Source organism: Brachyhypopomus gauderio, unplaced genomic scaffold, assembly GCF_052324685.1.
Source record: "Brachyhypopomus gauderio isolate BG-103 unplaced genomic scaffold, BGAUD_0.2 sc229, whole genome shotgun sequence".
NCBI lineage: Eukaryota > Metazoa > Chordata > Actinopteri > Gymnotiformes > Hypopomidae > Brachyhypopomus > Brachyhypopomus gauderio.
In genome coordinates this window covers 80,121-99,178 of record NW_027507050.1, presented here as the reverse complement: position 1 = coordinate 99,178, position 19,058 = coordinate 80,121, and the positions used below count along the sequence as shown (strand labels likewise).

General features: G+C 42.7%; 1 protein-coding gene and 1 long non-coding RNA gene across 3 annotated transcripts in view; one reads left to right on the top strand and one right to left on the bottom strand.

Moving 5' to 3' along the window:
• Positions 1-365: 365 nt before the first annotated feature.
• On the bottom strand, positions 366-6,950 carry LOC143503728 (uncharacterized). The gene is made up of 3 exons (XR_013127222.1): positions 6,870-6,950; positions 1,056-1,167; positions 366-855 (listed from the first exon to the last, which is right to left on the bottom strand). It is a non-coding gene; the product is annotated as an uncharacterized LOC143503728 (long non-coding RNA).
• A 5,585-nt stretch (positions 6,951-12,535) lies between these two features.
• Positions 12,536-19,058, top strand: part of cdin1 (CDAN1 interacting nuclease 1) — a 63,410-nt gene continuing 56,887 nt past the window's right edge. For both annotated transcript variants that reach the window (XM_076995688.1, XM_076995689.1), the window contains exons 1-2: positions 12,536-12,662; positions 12,906-13,020. In XM_076995688.1, coding sequence (XP_076851803.1) covers positions 12,914-13,020 — 107 coding nt within the window. In that variant the 5' untranslated portion in view covers positions 12,536-12,662; positions 12,906-12,913. The remainder of the gene's footprint in view (positions 12,663-12,905; positions 13,021-19,058) is intronic.

Sequence of the window (19,058 nt, the reverse complement as noted above, 5' to 3'; positions counted from 1 at the left end):
CAGGCGCACACAGGCTTAGCCACTCACTCGCCTTCAGCCTTTGATGGCTGCTATTTTCATATTGACAAATTTGTAAAACTGTCACGAATTTGACTAAAAGTACCACACTTTTCTGTAAATTTCTGTTTATGAAGTTGGCTTAATGTGTAGCCTATAGTACTATCAGTTATAAGTACATATTAACACATTTAATTAAAATTGTAGAGAAATACAGAAAGTTCACAAAAGGCAAATTTGCTACTTTTGTTTTTTAGGTAAATTATCTTACATTTGATACATAAGATTACACACAAGTCTGAGATCGAAATCATAATTAGCTTTAAATTTTTTATTTATATGAGGTGTCACCATGAGGAGGAGTCACTGTGAGGAGGTGTCACCATGAGGAGGGGTCACTGTGAGGAGGAGTCACCGTGAGGAGGAGTCACCGTGAGGAGGTGTCACCGTGAGGAGATATCACTGTGAGGAGGAGTCACCGTGAGGAGGTGTCACCGTGAGGAGGTGTCACCGTGAGGAGGAGTCACCGTGAGGAGGTGTCACCGTGAGGAAGAGTCACCGTGAGGAGATGTCACCGTGAGGAGGTGTCACCGTGAGGAGGAGTCACCGTGAGGAGGTGTCACCGTGAGGAGTCACCGTGAGGAGGTGTCACCGTGAGGAGGAATCACCGTGGGGAGGTGTCACCATGAGGAGTCACCGTGAGGAGGTGTCACCGTGAGAAGGAATCACCGTGAGGAGATGTCACCGTGAGGAGGAATCACCGTGAGGAGATGTCACCGTGAGGAGGAATCACCATGAGGAGTACCCGTGATGAGGTGTCACTGTGAGGAGTCACCGTGAGGAGTCACTGTGGCTGCCCTGCTGAGAGAACAGAGGAGCAGTAGAGCTGGGAGGAGTCTGCCAGCGCCACAGCTGGGAGCCTCCCATTAGAGGAGGAGCTCCACTCCACTTAGTGTATACGTTCATACGAACATATATATATATATGTTATGTTCAGGCATGCACGTCTATGTCAGCAGGAGATTTTGTTTACATTTTGAGTTTGAGTTACATTTTACTTTCATAGCAGCATGTCAACAGTGAGGCGTCGTTGTGATGAGAGGCATTGTTCTTCCGTCCATGGGCCTCTGCATTTCCAGTGTTGTCCTGCCCCTGTTGTTGGCACATGGGCTGGTGAGAGAAGACACTGTGATGGGCTCCTCAGTCTCCGCCAGCAGCGTGCTGTGTTCTCCTCCAGCCTCTTTCATAAATCCCTCTAAAATGTCGGCAGCAGCTTCCCCAATGACCAACATTCCCCAATGACCAACATCACCGCGGATGCAGACCGGCTACCACACCGACAACCCCCACATGTCACGCCCCTCCCCCACATCTCACGCCCCTCCCCCATTGCCCCCCTCATAGCCCACGCCCCTCCCCCATAGCCCATGCCCCTCCCCCACAGCCCGTGCCCCTCCCCCACATCCCACGACCCTCTCCCACAGCCCGTGCCCCTCCCCCACATCCCACGACCCTCCCCCACAGCCCGTGCCCCTCCCCCACATCCCACGACCCTCCCCCACAGCCTGTGCCCCTCCCCCACAGCCCGTGCCCCTCCCCCACATCCCACGACCCTCCCCCACATGTCAGTGAGGCTTCCTGCTTTGGCTTCTGTGACTGAACATCAGCTGGAAAGCTAGTCGTGCCCACCAGCTCTCACAGCAAACAGGAGTACAAGCAGGAGAACCAAGACCTCACCGGTGTCCCTTAAGAGAGGATCATCCATAATTACTGCACTGAGGAGATTAGTTACACCAAAACTCAGAATTTTACTTGGGCTCTGCAGTCAGCAAGCAAAACCCAGAAACAATAAAGTGGAATGCATGAGTATTTTCATCTAAGAGAGCAGTAAGGGACACATTTAAGAAGGGGAGATACTGCTAGGGCAGTTATTTCCGTATCCATAACACGGTATAGATCTGTGCAGCTCAGTTTTCACAACAGATTTTTTTTGTTCACCCCACAAACCCACACATAATGTAATTTGATCATACATATACGCATACATTTCTGGAGCTTTTTCTTTTGTGCAAAAAACAAAAACAAACAAACAAACAAAAAAAATGGACAAGCCCCATGTGCCCTTTCATGAAACCGTGTGGTGAGGGGCAGAGGGCGTGGCAGGAGCAGCGGTGCCAGCTGGCAGGCTCACGTGAGGGGCACGTCTGCGCTCGGCAGAAAGGGCGGCGCTATGGGGTCTCAGGAGCCCGGGCCCCGTACCCAGGCAGGTCCGGGCAGGAGGGGCGGCGCCTCGGCGTTCGGTGTCGGGTTAGCGGCGCACGGTACAGCGACAGAGTCTCCGCTGACCTGTCAGTTTACGTGGGCTTGTTAGGAGCTGTGATGAATGGGCCACAAGCAGGATGGAGTCATTAAATCACAGGGAATTAGGACGTGTATGCATGTTTGTAATCTGCTATTCAATTAGCAGAGAGAGAAAAAAGGAATAAAGAGAGGGGAGAAAGGGGCATTAGGAAAGATTCGTCTGTTCATTTAGACTTACCACCATAGGGAATGTGCTCAGATTGGTCTTTTCATGACAAAAGGAACGAAGCCCGTTGGGCCGATGAATTCAGGCTGACGCGCAGACGGAGGCGTCGTCCTCGTTCTGGATCATCCACGGTGTCCATGTTTGGTTTGTTTATTTCTACGTGGGTGTCATGGGCAACCGCACGGCCTGAAGGACCCAGAGTGTCATCATTGTCCGGGCAACGGCGAGCATGGCACAACGGCCAGTAGGAAAAAGTGAAGGCATGAGCCGCGACCTGATTGGGCGACCTGTCAAGAGACCGAGCCCCACGCCGTCTGGAAAACGAGCAGCGCGAGTGTGAAAACACTCATGTAATATTTCTTTTTCCACAACTCCCGGCCTTTTAAATAAATGAGCTCAAACTCAGGTACCAGGTGCAAACACAGGTGCAACGCCTGATGGAAAAGTCAACCATTTTTAAAAATGCAACAACACCATCACATACTGGGGATACATTCAATCAAATGCCTCTTAGGAGACTACTGTCATGCACTTTGGCTCTACGCCCAAAGAAAAGGTGGTTCCAGTAACCTCTTATTAGGACAGGTATGCTATAGACCCACAATCTGAAAAAATGTACAAAAACACAGCATGAAAAATGGGTAAGGTGTCCTACATCATGACGGCACACCCATCTGAGTGTAAGGGCCTGACACAGTTCAAGGGTGTGTGTAGGGGGCGGGGCTTAGATAACCTGCACCAATCCACATTGACTTGCCTGCACTATAGGGAGGAGTCATGACAAAGACAAGAGGAGAGAAGGGAGAGTGGAGAGAGGATAAGAGAAGAAGAGAGGATAAAGGAGGGAATCAGAGGAAGAACGAAGAAAAGAAGGAGATCAGACATGAGCAGAAGGTTGGCAGGTTCTTCATCATCTTTGCAGCCATTCTCAGACCAGCCGTAAACAGTCACTGGGCCTCCCGTGAGACTAGTAATACTTTTCCATAACTAACACAGTTATAAATCTAGTCTGTAGAAAAATAATTTATTTATTTTCGTCTGAGAATCACTTTGCCTTGAAATTCACACCTGGAAAAAATAGAAAATTTTCCATAAAAACCAACTAGGTCGGTAAGAAGCCGTGTAAAAGGACAGGGCAGAGCTTATGTGTACTTGAGGTGTATGACCTCAGTGAGTCAGAAACACCCTTTACCCACACTCACACACTACATTACAGTACATTACAGAACCTATAAATACATTTAACTGAAAAATCCCCCGGATGGTTCCTGATGGAATTAAATAGTTTAGTATTGTAAGCACGTATGTTAACCCCTTCCTCACTGCATGTTCTGGTGTCTGGAAGGACTCAGCGTGAAGCCTGGTCTCTGTCTTCCCCGTCAAAATAGTTACCCTATTGCCCTAAACAAAATTAATCAGTCAGTCTGTTTTTTGACTGAAACTATATAACCAGTGGAGCAGTTAGACTGTAGAAGAAATGTGACTCGCACACACGCCTGCTCATACAGTACTACACTTACACCTGTGTGTGTGTGTGTGTGTGTGTGTGTGTGTGTGTGTGTGTGTGTGTGTGTGTGTGTGTGTGTGTGTGTGTGTGTGTGTGTGTGTGTGTGTGTGTGTGTGTGTGTTAGTTTAAGCTAAAGGCACATGTGAAGGCAGCTCCATCAAAAGCCTGATCACTGTTTCAGGCTTTACTGTTCCCAATACTGCATGGCAATATGTAATTCCTGCTTGTCAAGGACACAGAGTTTTAAGCAAGCCAGGACTATAAATAGATAAAAGCAGTCACTCGAAGACAAGTGTGATGTGAATATAAAAGAATATAAATATAAATATAAAAAGTGGCGGTCCTCTGACAAACTGTCATGCAGCTGAATGTTGATGCAGTGTGGATCTGCTCCACTGGCAAGTATGAAAAAAAGATATTTGTATTTCCCAAAGTTCCAAGCGGCTGCATGATAAAACCAAATGCAAGAGGGCAGAGAGGATATTAGGATATGAGGATATTAGGATATGAGGATAATAGGATATGAGGATATTAGGATATGAGGATATATGTTCACTGTAGTATAGCACATTCTTGGTTTGGGATGGCACGTCGGAGGTCAGAGGTGAAGACTGGAAGGCGATGATCCTGCAAACAAAGCTAGAGAAGTCAGCTGCGTGTGTGGACATGGGGTGCTAATCCTCACCACATCTGATCAATCTTCACTAATGTGTGTCTTAAAGACCAAGCAAATATGTCACTCTCCTCAGTCGCTAGAACAGGTGTGAGCGGCTCTACTACCAGCAGAAACATAGAGTTGAGTTGTACAAAGGATATGGATGGTACAATAGTTTAAAAAACGATCAGTATAGAAAAATAAATTCAGAAAAAAATACCATTATATAATAGTATACCAATAATAGTATGTAAATAAAACACACATATATGTGTAAAACACACACACACATATATATATATAATCTATCTTATTATTAAAAGTTGTATATTTATTAGTATATGTATATATACTATACTGTATGTAGAGATAATAAATATGTGTGTATAAAATATATATAAGTATATATATAAATAATAATATGTAAATAAAACACACATATGAAATGTTTTTTATTCATTGTTTTATATGTATATACATATATATATATATATACATTGTATATGCACACACGTAGAATAATAGAATTCAATGAAACAATTGTACAATTGTAACACTGTACTGTTAGCAGATTAGCAGTAAATGCTGGTCAAACTAAGTCGTGCTACAGAATTCTAATGAATAATGATGGCGACTCTAAAAGGCTAATGAATGAATGTGGTTTACATTTGAGTGATAGGGCTCTCATTTGATTGGTCTCCCATGAGGCTCTAGGCACTAGAGACCAGCTTGCCATCCTCTATACCACATTTAATTGGTCATTTGACATGAGTGACTTGACTTCACATCCGTGAACTGTCAGTGGAGACATTTAACCCCCTCAATTATTAGAGGGATCCCTGGAACTCAGTGCAGCAAGGCAGTGGGAAATGTAAATGTAACTTAGTTACTCCCACTCAAAGCAGTGCGGTTTTGCAAACAAAACCATCCATCCAAATGTATTTGTGGCTGTCCATAATGTCACGTATTCATTTTAGGAGTCCTTTCATTTTTTTTTCTAAACCATTTTCTGAGAAAAATGTGCAGAAAATAAATCTGTTAAGTTGAAACTATGGCGTATCTCCTTTCCAGGAAGCGTGTTACAAAATGGTGGGTGGATATCCACACCGTTCCCTTGTAGCATTTACACTGGGCCTGTTCAAATAATCATACCCGCATTGTAGCACAATTATCAGCACACCCTATTTCACAGGTCTGATAACATTCTTGCCTGGGTTTCGGTGTGTCACTCAGGCAAAACAATACCTTATTGACATGAGTTACAGCCCCACAATGGACACAAAACATCAGGGTTCCTGTTTTTGTTGACACTGATTAAGCTCCCCATTTAAAGGAAAACCGCTGTGGACACACACATGCATAATTGGACCTTTCGAGGCCTCTGACATGCAATACGACAAATATGTGTTTCAAATATTTGAGTTGGATAACCAATGGTAAGAGAGCACACACAGAGCAGAGCAGCTCAGCAGCCAAGCCAGGCCTCCGGCTGGAGCAGCAGAGCGAGTCACCACTAGGGGTCAGTAGTAAGTCACAAACGAGAGAATCTCCTGCAGGAAAACTGCAAACAAAAGACTTTCTTTGTTGCACTCTCAGATAATAAAAGAATACAGAAATAGCTACTTGACTGCTTTACAAAAGATCTTGACAATGCGTTGGCCCATAATGCACAGAAACAGCTCTGAATTTACATAATCACATGAAATGTAAACCACCAAGTAATATGGCCAACAGCAGAAAAAAGAACGGCAGGAAAAATACCCAGCCTTCCCCGTGGAATTAATATTTCCCCTAAAAGTACATTTTACATTAAGTACCTGCTCACAATAGTCCAGAAACAAGCATTTTTTAATTTAGATATATTTCCCCATATAAAATAGCTCAAGCATTCCATAATATATCCAGTTTTCATTTTGCAGTGCAGTGGAAAAGTGAAAATATTCAAGGAAACAGTCATTTATATATTTTCTAAAGCTCCCAATAAATAGTCCAAACAAAAACATAAAGTGAGATTTTACACATAATGTGCAGAAATCTTTCCCATGTCCATTGCCAAATGACAAATTAAAGAAATCACATTTCAGTCAACATATAAAGGGACATCACATTCAACAACATATAAAAGAAGTTAAACTGGCAAACAGACATTGCAATTATCTGCTTATTCAAACATATATATTTACATTTAAGCCAAAGCCGTGATCTTTATATGAAAGCAGCTCCAAACCTGTGTGGGTGAACTGTAAGAGTTAAAGCCTCCTTTTACCGTACACATCACGTATAACTGTTAAGAAGGGTCCAGTATTTCTGTGTCACTATAGCAACAGGACACATACAGTAAACATGGCTCCTTATCCAACAATTAAACCAGTACAACAATTACACCAGTTGTGGCCTTTCTATGACATATGATATTTTGATGTGTACAGTTATTTATATGTGTGTGCATGTATATATTTAGAAAGAGAGATAGAGAGAGAGAGTGAGATAAAAATTGGGAAGTACACAAAGTACAGTTTCCAGAAAATTGCATATATATATATATATATATATATATATATATATATATATATATATATATATATATATATATATATATATATATATATAATTGGTTTTAAATTAAATATATGTGTATTTTAAAATATATATATATATATATATATATGTATATACACTTATACACATTATATACACATATAATTTTATTTTATGTGTAAAAACTATTTTACTGTGTGTGTAATATATATATATATATATATATATATATATATATATATATATATATATATATATATATATATATATATATAATTATTATTTTTTATATATTTATATAGAGCCTAACTTTACAACTTTAGTAACCACCTACAAAACAATTACTATTATTAAGTTTTATTATGACAACAATAACAGCAAAAGTCCAGAAAACATAATTGCATCTGAAGTTTTCCAGAAGCATCTACGCACAGGTCCTGACTATACACTAATGTGAGTGTGACCCACCAGGAGCCACACGCGTGTGCTGTATCACATGGAGGGATTGGCATTTGTTATCTTAAGCAACTTTTTTAGCTCCACTCAAAATTTCTTGTAACAACTCATCAGCGGTCATATTTACTCAGGCAGATGGAGAATATACAAAACAATCGGGCGACATAATCTTCAGCTGTTTGCACTTTACCGTCACCTTGACAAATATCCGATGTGTTTCATTTCCACGTGATACACTTGAGTGACATTTGGCTGAGCTGCGCCCACAGGTTCCCTCTCACTCCACTAAAATAATTACTATTCTATTATAAGCCAAATTATTTGTGTTATTGTTGTGGAGTGTCAAACACGGGCTCGATCGCCGAGGCGCTATCAGCGGGAGTGTGCAAATACAAACACATTTGTCAGAGTTATTGACCTTTATCTCTGCACTTTCTTGACAGCCTTCTCCAGTTATTGACAATACAAACACACGGGGCCAAGCATAACCTTTCATTTACCGAGCCTCCGTCTCTGCCTTCCTCTCCCTTTCTCTCCCTCGCTCCCTTTTCACTCGCAATTTGTTTAAATAACACGGCAGACAATGGTACTGTTCATTTCTTCCATTTCTCTCTCTCCAAATTTTACTAGATAATGTCATTAGGCAGATACAATGGTGGCTATTCAGCCGCAGTGACTGAGATATTTCAAGTCTTCAGTATAGCTTTGACATGGTGACATTACCACAGAGCGCTCTCTCTCTATTTGTTTGCTTACAGTGTCATAAATATCATGAATCTTGGATCACTTAACCAAGCCATCCATCCTCCGTGCCTCTCAAACTACTCCTCTCCACACGCATGTTAATGGGGTTAACTACACCCTCTTTCCAGAACAAAATGATTTCGCAAAAGTATAGAGATTACCACTCAGCTGCAGCTGCATTTTTAAATAAAAATCTTTCAATTGGTTCATAAAATTCAGGCAACAAACCTATTTTATGCGTGTGTAATATCTAGCTGATATGTTTGCACTTGCACGGTAAAGAGGCACTAAGGAAAGACGTGCCTCCACCCTTAATGTCAGCCACTGAGCACCCATATATTCATTTACTGGGCTTAAGAAGACGAGCACAATGATGATAAATGACACTCTGGGTCCTCTAATGATGTTCCTGCAAAATGACCAGGCTTCCTCATTGCATCCCTTGCATTTCACTGTGAAAAATAGCATACATAAAATATGCGCATCTTCACCAACCAGATATTCTCTGGGTACTTCAGAGATGAAAATTAAATTTTAAACAATCCAGACCAGTGGTGACCACAGTTAATCATCAAGAAACAAAGACATCAAACAATATTTGATAATGAGAAAAATGCCTCCAGGATATTAGAATCGGGGGAGAGACAAACCCAGCGTGAGACAAACTGACAGAGGTAGTGGCAACCCAGACACCAAGCTTTTTCCCTCTAATACACACACATACACACACACTCACACAGAGAGAACAGCACGTCCGTTTTGTGCATTTCAAATTCCCTATTTTAAGTTGATGATGAGATAATTAGGCCTCGGTGTGAGGATTCAGCCGAGATATTTGCGCTTTGAAAGATGCTGCCGGTTTTAAAGCCCCCACACCGCATAACAACTGAACCCAATTATCAGTTAAAATGGCTCTGTGATGACCTAAAGAACAGAGCTTAAAAAGTGAAGAGGAAGTCCAGTAAAAGTAAAAGCTCTTTACTAACAGCACTGTGTGGGGTTTTGGAAATGCTCATTTTCTGAATCATTTCATTTAGTTGAACTATTTTGCATTATTTCGTTGTGCTGCATTTTCTTGTCTAATTGTACCATAATATGTGCCCCTCTGCGCTTAGATTTTATCTTTCTTACTTGCACTGTGACCTGTGCAGACGGATCATGTTTTGTTTGTTGCATCGAGGCACTCAAGACATGTTTGTTCCACTTGTACATGGGTGAAATCACACTCTGGACTCTTGATGCACGCATTGAATAAAATACATACTGTCAAATGAAACAAATCCTCTCTTACAAACAAAAATAAAAAACAAAGCCGAACCTGTGTGGAGAACTGGTTAACTGAGCCCATGTGCTTATTTCTCAGTGAAAAGGCCACACGGCTCCTCCCGCTCTCTCTTGAAACTTCCCTATGTCAGAGTAATTAGTGCTGAGCAGAACTAAGTGCTTGGCAGGGCGTGTGGGGAGGGCTGCCCTTTCCTCAGACAGTGCCTTACTAGGTTAGCCCTGACTGACGCAACGTGAGCAGTCTGGAGAAATCCGGCCGAGCACCCGCAGCCCGGGCTCGATCCGCAGTGCCGCCACCTCAGTCATGCAAATCGCACCAGAGATTCCCCCTGACAATGATTAATGGCCTCACGCTGCAGTCTCTGTTGCAGTGTTTGCCCGTGTAGTACGAAACACGATCCAAAAACATGATCCATTCCCGATTAATCCAATAAATTTGTTCGTACCACACATTGTTTGAGGCGATTTACAACAATGGAGGAGGGCGCTGTGAGCACAATTACATTTAATTACTTTGCATCTAATTACATTCATTAAATGCTGATGAAATAAAATTTAAAAGCTGCTTTAAAATGTGCAAAACACACACCTTGTGCATTTTAATGCAAAATTATGGCTGTGAAATTTCAGAGGGCAGCTGAACGTTAGTGATCCACTGTGTGATGTGATATGTTGCTAATACTCCAGGCATCTTCTGGGTTAGAGCAGGCGGCCCGTCAGGCCCGTGACCGTTCAGAATGTGAGACGGAACCGCACCGAGACCACAGGCAAAAGTTCAGCACCATCGTCATTAACACAGGACTCAACAACACAGACCAAACAAAGGAAATGGACACGCCAACGGAAAAGAACATTTGAAAAAAAAAATTAATACAAAAAAATATATGTATTTTAAACATGGATTAATACGCCATTAATATGCTAATCATTTATTTAAGCAAATTTAAATGACAGAGCAGAAGAATGTAACAGTACAATTAAATGACTTATTTAGCAGAATTTCTTATAATCTGGCAAACCTAAATGCATCCATCCCCCCAGCTCCCTTAACCTCACAAAACAACAGACACCGCACACATATCTATACCCACTACAGAATGCAAGAATCCTCCTCCTCACATCTAAGAGCAAACCTAATTGTATCCCGGGCGTTAAGGTACAGCACTGCCATTAGAAACACAATGCTTAGCACTACAATGGTGCTCGGAGAGCACAGAGGCAGAGATCACTGGAGCGCCTCGTCAATATCAGAGGGAAACATCCTTTGCAAATTCATCTCCCACTGTGCGCAGGCTTCACAGCTGGTTAACGGCACCGCGTGTATGGCTGCCCTGTTTACTCGCTGCCTCAGAGCCCCCTCCTCTCTGCCCCCCCCCCCCCCCCCATCCTCCTTTCCTCCTCCCAGCGGCAGGGTACACCCCAGCTCCTCCTGCAAGCCCCCACACCCCACACCACACTCTGATCCCTGCTTTAGAGCCATTACTGAACTTTGATTTTTATCTTTTTAAACCATCACCCTGCACTGATCCCTTCATTCCTATTACACAGGCTGCTTCCCCAACCTCCGATCCTGGGATACCTGCAAGGGGAGACAGCTGCGTGTTGCCCGACCTCTGCCTTTCACACCAATCAGTCTAACAATGCCGCAAGACCCCAGATTTCTATCTGGCTTGCACCGTCCAAGAGGAGACAACTCTAACCGCTACCATCACGGGATGTGTACGAGTCAGTAACGATGTTCCTCGTGGTCCGATGCCTCCAGCAATGTACGCTCACATGCGCTTCTGCAAGATGACTGCAAGAAATATGAGCTAAATTATTATTATGAAGGTTTCCTAAAATTTGTCATGGATTTTGCCTTTTTAAAGCATGTTTGTGAAGGATCATTTGCAGAAATACAGAACAAAAAAGAAACTCTGCGTGACCAAAATGAGAAGTATAATAGCCCACCTTGAACAGTCAGACGTTTCAGCTATAATTCAGGCGCACTGTGGTTTAGCTTCTTGCCTCCTGATGCATGTGAGTGACTGAAGGGGGGAGAAACAGAGAAAAAACAATTAACACAGTCAGGGCTTTAATATTGTAAAGAAAGCAATTACAGAATAATGTCATTGTAAAAAAAAGTATTGATCTCTATGAAGAAGGATTTATGACAAACTAGTCTTTAACAGAAAAGGCTATCAGCAGGGTTTCAGCACTTAATTACCAGGGGCTTTCAATTTTGTCTTTTTTCAAACAAGCACTGTAAATGAAATCGAAAAAACAGTCATTTAAAGTATGCTTTAGAAAAAAAAAACACATGAAACAAATGCTAATGCCTTAATTACATATAAAACTGAGCGTGACATTATAACGGGACGTTTTCCCCGCACAACTTTCGAAGGCATTAAACTACTGAGAGTTAAGCTGTCCATAACAAAAACCATTAATTTGCAACATGCCTAAATACAGCATTTCTGTAGGCTACCATTATGTTATTGCACTTATGTCCTGACATGATATACACAGGCATGTAAATATAGTTTTTCCTGCCACAATGCTGTTCTAATAAAGTGTATGTCTTGTTTGGAGGTTCGGAGGCTAATCATTGATCACATCATAATAAAACAGTAAGACCTCATATTGTCTTTTAAATTCTCAAATATTAGATAATAAAGACTAACCACTATCAGAATCCTGCCCTACGTGTAGTTGTTATGCGATATGACTTCTCAGGTCTCAAGTCTGGTACCATTTCCCTGGCCAATCAACGGCGGCCATACTCGCGTCCTGCGAGCTCGACCAATCGCAGGGGCGCCTTGTTGTGACGTCCGCCTTTCAACTTGTTCGCGGGAGCTACCCAGGAAGTGGTTGCGATGCCCTTCGGCGCACGTAGCGCTGCGAATCTCAACCAACATTTAGGATAAAAAACGACCAGGGATCGACAATTAACGACTGTCGTGCGGTTGTCGAAGGTGCACGAACGCTTATGTTTATCGTTTTGCGGAGAGGAAAGTGGATTAGAACAGCTAATGTAGCTAATGTAGATGATGTTTTTAGCTTAGCTGGTTAGCATGTCCTGGTTGGCTGGAGGTTGTTGGTATAAACAACATGTTGTGTAAATAAATAGCAGCTGTGTTACTAGATGGCCAAGTGCTGGTAGGGTTGGAGGTGTCATCTTGTCTAGGTCTCTAACTTTACTCCTCCCTGCCACAAAGGTGAGCCCATGAAGATGAAGCTTTGTAGAGCAGAATACAAAACCATAGTGAAGTTCACTGAACAGCTGCGACCTACTCGACAGTGTATGAAGATGCTGAAAGACAGATTCCCCAAGTAAGTGTGTGTGATCCTTCACACTGTTTACAACCACACGACACACACATTCAAGTCTGACCTGCACTGGACCTCGGAGAAGGAATGACAACATGCATTTAAGAAATGTCAGCAAATTTCTGCAGTATTTTGAGAATCATCATATAATTGATGTAACTGCCAAGATCTGCAGTGTGCTATAATGAAAGATGAAGGGGAACCAGTCGAGTTTCGACTGAGTCATGAATGTAAACTCTCTCCTCTCTGCTTAAATCTGGGATTTCACACATCAGTTTGTTCTTTAGTAAGACCATTACCTCTGTTTAAACAGGTTATGCTCCAAAAAGTGAACATTTTTATTGTCTTTTGATACATATCAGAATGTCTCTCGGCCAGTTTCCCAAAAGCAGCAAGAAAATTGTTAAATGCTACAGTGAATAGCACAATCTCTCTTTCATGATCTTAAGACTGTGTTACCTTTGGAATTGGGGTCCTAATGCTAACATGATCGTTGGCAGTAATTTGAGTGTGTCTGAAATTTGACTTTTAACTTGTAGTCCACGAGTATGTATAGCCCAGAGGTCAGTAACTTGACAGTCACTGCCCCATTACTGGGAGCTTGATTAAGGTAAAGGGAGTCACTCATCATTTTTTGTGAGGTTTGTGTAGCGTCTCTGTCATCATTTTGTGTGTGAGGTTTGTGTAGTGTCACTGTCATCATTTTGTGTGTGAGGTTTGTGTAGTGTCTCTGTCATCATTTTGTATGTGAGGTTTGTGTAGTGTCTCTGTCATCATTTTGTGTGTGAGGTTTGTGTAGTGTCTCTGCCATCATTTTGTGTGTGAGATTTGTGTAGTGTCTCTGTCATCATTTTGTGTGTGAGGTTTGTGTAGTGTCTCTGTCATCATTTTGTGTGTGAGGTTTGTGTAGTGTCTCTGTCATCATTTTGTGTGTGAGGTTTGTGTAGTGTCTCTGTCATCATTTTGTGTGGGAGGTTTGTGTAGTGTCTCTGTCATCATTTTGTGTGTGAGCATTGCAACAAGATAAACCTTTGTGAAGGGTACAATATTTGTGCTGCTAGCAGAGCTAGCATTGGCTCTCTGGACCTGTCTCATTTCTGTAGCTGACTGCACGCCTGGCTGATGGGGTGACAAGGCCAAATACAAACTTCCTGTTATCAAACCTTTGTTTAAAGTCAGCAATCATGTCAGAGGCACTGGGGGCTGCTCCAAACCCCAGCTACATCTTTGAATGGCAGTCATAGCATCATAAAATTGTGTGATCAGTTACCATTGGAGACAAAACTTTTTGTGTTCCGTAACCAAAAGAAAGAAATCTCTACCGATTATTGTTTGTTGAATCTCTATTCTGAAAGATGATCCCTAATTGATAGTGTGGTCACATATCTGTCCTTCCCTCGTCTGAGACGTATCATATCTGGTGGTTTTCATTTCTTGCACAATATATCCCTGTGTAGTCTTGGCATGTTAAAACGTATGATGCTTTGTTGCACTATCCAGTGACAAACCAAGGTCAGTCAATCAGGCCCCAGATACTTGCAGGGAACTGGGCTGATCTTACTGAGACTTCTCAACACTCACCCACTGCATCTTTTGATAGATAATTGATCTTATAGTGCACCTATTCTTATCAGCCTCTTTGATACATGTCTATGTTCCCATTTTTTGTTGTTTTCCAATCATAGCTAACTTGATTGTACCCTTAGTATGCATTTGAATAGCTTTATTTTCATTTGCTCTACTGTTTTCCCAAAAACAATCTATTGGAATATCCAACAGATTATTACCTTTTACAGTCTTCAGCTGTTACTGTATTTTTTTACCTGGACATTGGTCTGATTTCATACTTATGTTACTACCGTTTATTAATGATTCATGTTAAGTCAGTAAAAAAAAAATCAAGACCATGGTTGAAATGTTTGTAACCTGTGTCTGATGAAGTAGGTTGGGCATCTGCATGTGTAGCACAGTTTTAGTACTTAATGTAGGAAAATATTTCCACAAAAGCGTTTTTTTTTTTGCCCAACGTAGTAACTGAACTAAATTGTATGACAGTAAGAGCTTTTACCTGTAATCCAAAACCAAGTGAATGCAGGTTCGGTGTAAGATGATGACTCAGATTGTCGTGTCATCACGAGGAACACGATGTGAAGGTCACGCCGAGTTGGAGGGAGTGGATCTGTTGAGGAGTGATGATGAGGCGTGAGACCCGGAATATACTGCATCACGGGCTGATCTGGGGAGAAACGTGTGTTCTTGTCGGCAGCTCTAACGAGGCTGCGTATAGGAGTAATGAGAAATCCACTTGGTGTAAACCACTACACCTGAACACCAGTGGGTTCGGTGGCCTTCCCTCGGCCCCTAAATACAACATAGCATTGCCAATTACTAGCACAGTGAACCCTGGACCACATTAGTGGTTCCAGTAGTAAAACACCTGCCTCCCGTTCTTCACTCAGCCCCACTCAACCCTGCAACAGTTTAAGAGAAAGGTTGGGGAAAAAATCAGCTTGAAGCATTCAAAATATATTTAATCCTTCTTTAGTTGTTGTACTGGAGCGATGAGGCATAAAAGATGTCAATGCTACTCTTGAGTACGAACCACTGCCACGTAATCCGACAATTTGAACAGCAAACATATACAGGCTAATCAACTGCGTATGACGTAAATAGAAAATCAGCATAAACTAGCATAAGCATTTTTGGAGGGGTATTTATCATATTGAAACGTGTGCTGTCTAGTTTTAACTTAGGTTTCGGATTACAGTTGCTGTCACCATGGTCACCAATTGCATGACTGAAATATATAATTTCAGGTTCAATAAAGTCCCAATATAACGGAAAGTTTTAGCGTAAATTTCTGATCTGCTTCAGAGTTTATAAAGAATCCACTTTAACACCATGTTAATATCAGTAGTGCCATGCCTTGGTGTGTCAGAACACGATCTTAAAAACGTGACGTGTTCTTTCAATCCTTCTTTTTATCCGTCGTGCTTCGTTGCAGGCTGTCTTTGTTGTGGGTTCATTGTGTAAGCAGCGCGTAATGGCGTTGTTTTGCGGGCCTTCTCGCCAATGAGGGGCAGCTCTTTATTGAATGTAACACGTGTAATCCCCCAAGGCCTCGCAGGCGGCCCTGTTCCTGTAGAGGTCACTTAAAAACTCGCATGAATTGGGAGCTTCCTAGTTTCATAGTGCTGTAATCACTGCTAGAATAAGGCCCAGGCTCCCCGAGGGATACACAGCCTACCTTCTACATGCCTTTGTTATTGGCGTCAGCGTTTTATAGAATATGATATGTGCTAGGCTGAGCCCCTAGCCACTTTTTTTATATCCCATTGTCCTCACGGACTACCCTGATGTATGACCTAATTTTCATGGATTAAACTTTTTCTTTTCATTTTTTTTCTAGCTGTGTTCTTTTTGGTCAGTTCCGAGCACGTGTGATATTTTTACGCAGCATTTTACTTTTTTAATTGCATAAAAAAAATTATTCTACACTTGCCCATGAGCTGCCTTTGATTCTTTTGGTATTATTGTTCATATTTCCTGAGTGTAAGGAATCTCAGTGAGGCCTTAAAAAAAAGAAACCCCAACCGGCATCTAAGAACCTGACAGACAGGGGAGGCGGTAGTGTTTTCACAGCCTGCAAAATTATTCTGCTTGTCCAATCAGCTGAGCCCGACTCTGGAGGGTTAGTGATTGGACTGGCAGGAAATCAGGCTCTTAAGACATAACATATCGACTAGGCCATCCATCATCTCTTAGCATGCGATGAGGCACTGTGGACTGACCCCCCCTCCCAGGAAGCCCCCTCCTCTGGGTCTGGAAGTCCTGGGCCCTAGTCTGGAGCTGAAACAGGCTCCCTGTGTGTTTGGGGGTCTGGGCAGCTCTGTCCTTCATTGCTCCTTGCATAGCCTGCGCCTGCTGGGAACACCATGCTCATGCAGCTGGATCGGAGAATCCCCTCCAATACCCATCACTCCCCACCTCCTCACTCCCCTCCTCCTCACTCCCCACCTCCTCACTCCCCTCCTCCCCTCCTCCTCACTTCCTCACTCCCCTCCTCTCCACTCCCCACCTCCTCATTCCCCTCCTCCTCACTTCCTCACTCCCCACCTCCTCACTCACTCCCCTCAGTCTCCTGCCCATGCTCAACAGATCTGTTTTACGCATCCGTGTGGACTTAATGGAAAATAATTCTGTCTCTTGTTTTCAGGAACTTCTAACTGGTTTTCTGTGGTTCTGGTACGTGTGCATGGTGTGATGTGCTGTGAATTTGAGCATCTCATCAAATTTGAGCTGTGTCCTTTGAATGACTGTTGAGTCTTCTTTAAGTTTCTGATGTTGCATGTTGTTGAGCTCATCTGAGCCCTACAACCGTAGTAGGGATGTCCCGATCCAGCTTTTTGAACTTCCGATCCGATACCGATATTTATTTGCACTTCCGATCCGATACCGATATCGGCCCATACCGGCCTATCCGAGCATGTATTAAAGTTTAAAGTTATTTAGCCAACTTACTTTGTTGTCAAACTCATGTTGAAAAGCGTTTTACTCTTGATAACAAGTAGCCAGCTGAATTAGGTGTGTTTGAATAATACACAATGGTTGGTAAGAAGAAACTGACCTGTTTATTTAGCAATTAATAAACTCAAAATAGACAAAATATTAAATAACAAACAGAAATAGCATCAGTAAACCAAGGATTAAAAAGCCACAAGTGCAAATAATATTGTAAATTATATAAAAAAAAAACACACAACCTGAGTGGAAAATAGTCTATTATTAACATTAACATTAACATCCATCAGTGCTCTTGAACAAGTGTAAACCAAAGCTTAAAAAAAATCCGTGCACATATCGTAAACTAATTAAAAGCAAAATGCCTTCTACTCCACACTTTGCTGCTCCATCCCCATCTATACACTCCCTTCAATTCAAACGTTTCTGCCAGTGTTAGTTGTGTAGGACCTTTCTTTTTGTCTTCGGTTTTCATTAGAAACTCGTCATGTTGTTTATGGTGGTATTTCGCTAAATGCTTGATTAGATTGGTGGTATTAAAAGTTCTTACAGCTTTACCACAACGCTTGACTTTACTGTGGCATATGTTGCACTCTACCTCTTCGTCTTTGTCATCCTTTAAGGTAAAATAATCCCACACAACTGACCGAAACTTCAAATTTACAAGGCGGTCCGAGATGCCACGGAGCTAAATTGGGGCAGAAACTACGCTCGTGTGCTGAAGGTGTGCTGGAAAATGCGGACCGGATTTTACTCTCACTAGCAAAAACTGGAATGGATTATCTAAATGGGTGCGCAGGAAAACCGGGATCGGACTTAAAAAAACTGGATCGGGAGTCTGGATCGGCATTTTCTCGTGTCTGCCGATCCGATACCGATACGCATTTTTTGCTAATATCGGCGGCCGATCCGATCCAAATATCGGATCGGGACAACCCTAAACCGTAGCGTTGAAGTTTAGTTTAGTTTTGACGGTGCACAGCTGATGCGCGTTAGGGAGGAGACGCGGTCACTGACACTGCGGCCGTCTTCACAACTTTACAAGCAGTCGCAGAATGAGGCCATGTTTCCAGATCCACACACTGGTACAGAAACACCAACATATTGCGTGTGTATCCCCACACTCGTAAAACGATTTATTAGATATTCCATCATAAATACAAATGAAACAGTGATATACCTATTTGGAGTTGGTATAATGCTCATGGCTGTTTAAAGCTGATTTTACTGGCCAGCTGAGCTGGGTGAGGGCTGGACCGTGAGGGGGAAGTCCCTCATCTGTATCTCCCACGTAACACAGATGTTGGGAGTCATCTGTCCGCCTGGCCTCCCTTGCCGCGCTCGAGCTGTTCTGAAGGGAAAAGAATTGGACACGGTGCTGTCACCCCCCCCCTACAATGGAGGGACATGCAAATCTGCAGCACCTCCCGCCCGCCCCGCTGTCCAGCTTGTCCCGCCTGTCCTGCCCGGTGCGTCTACCCCCGCTACCACGAGGCTGGAGGGGGGGGGGGGGGGGGGAC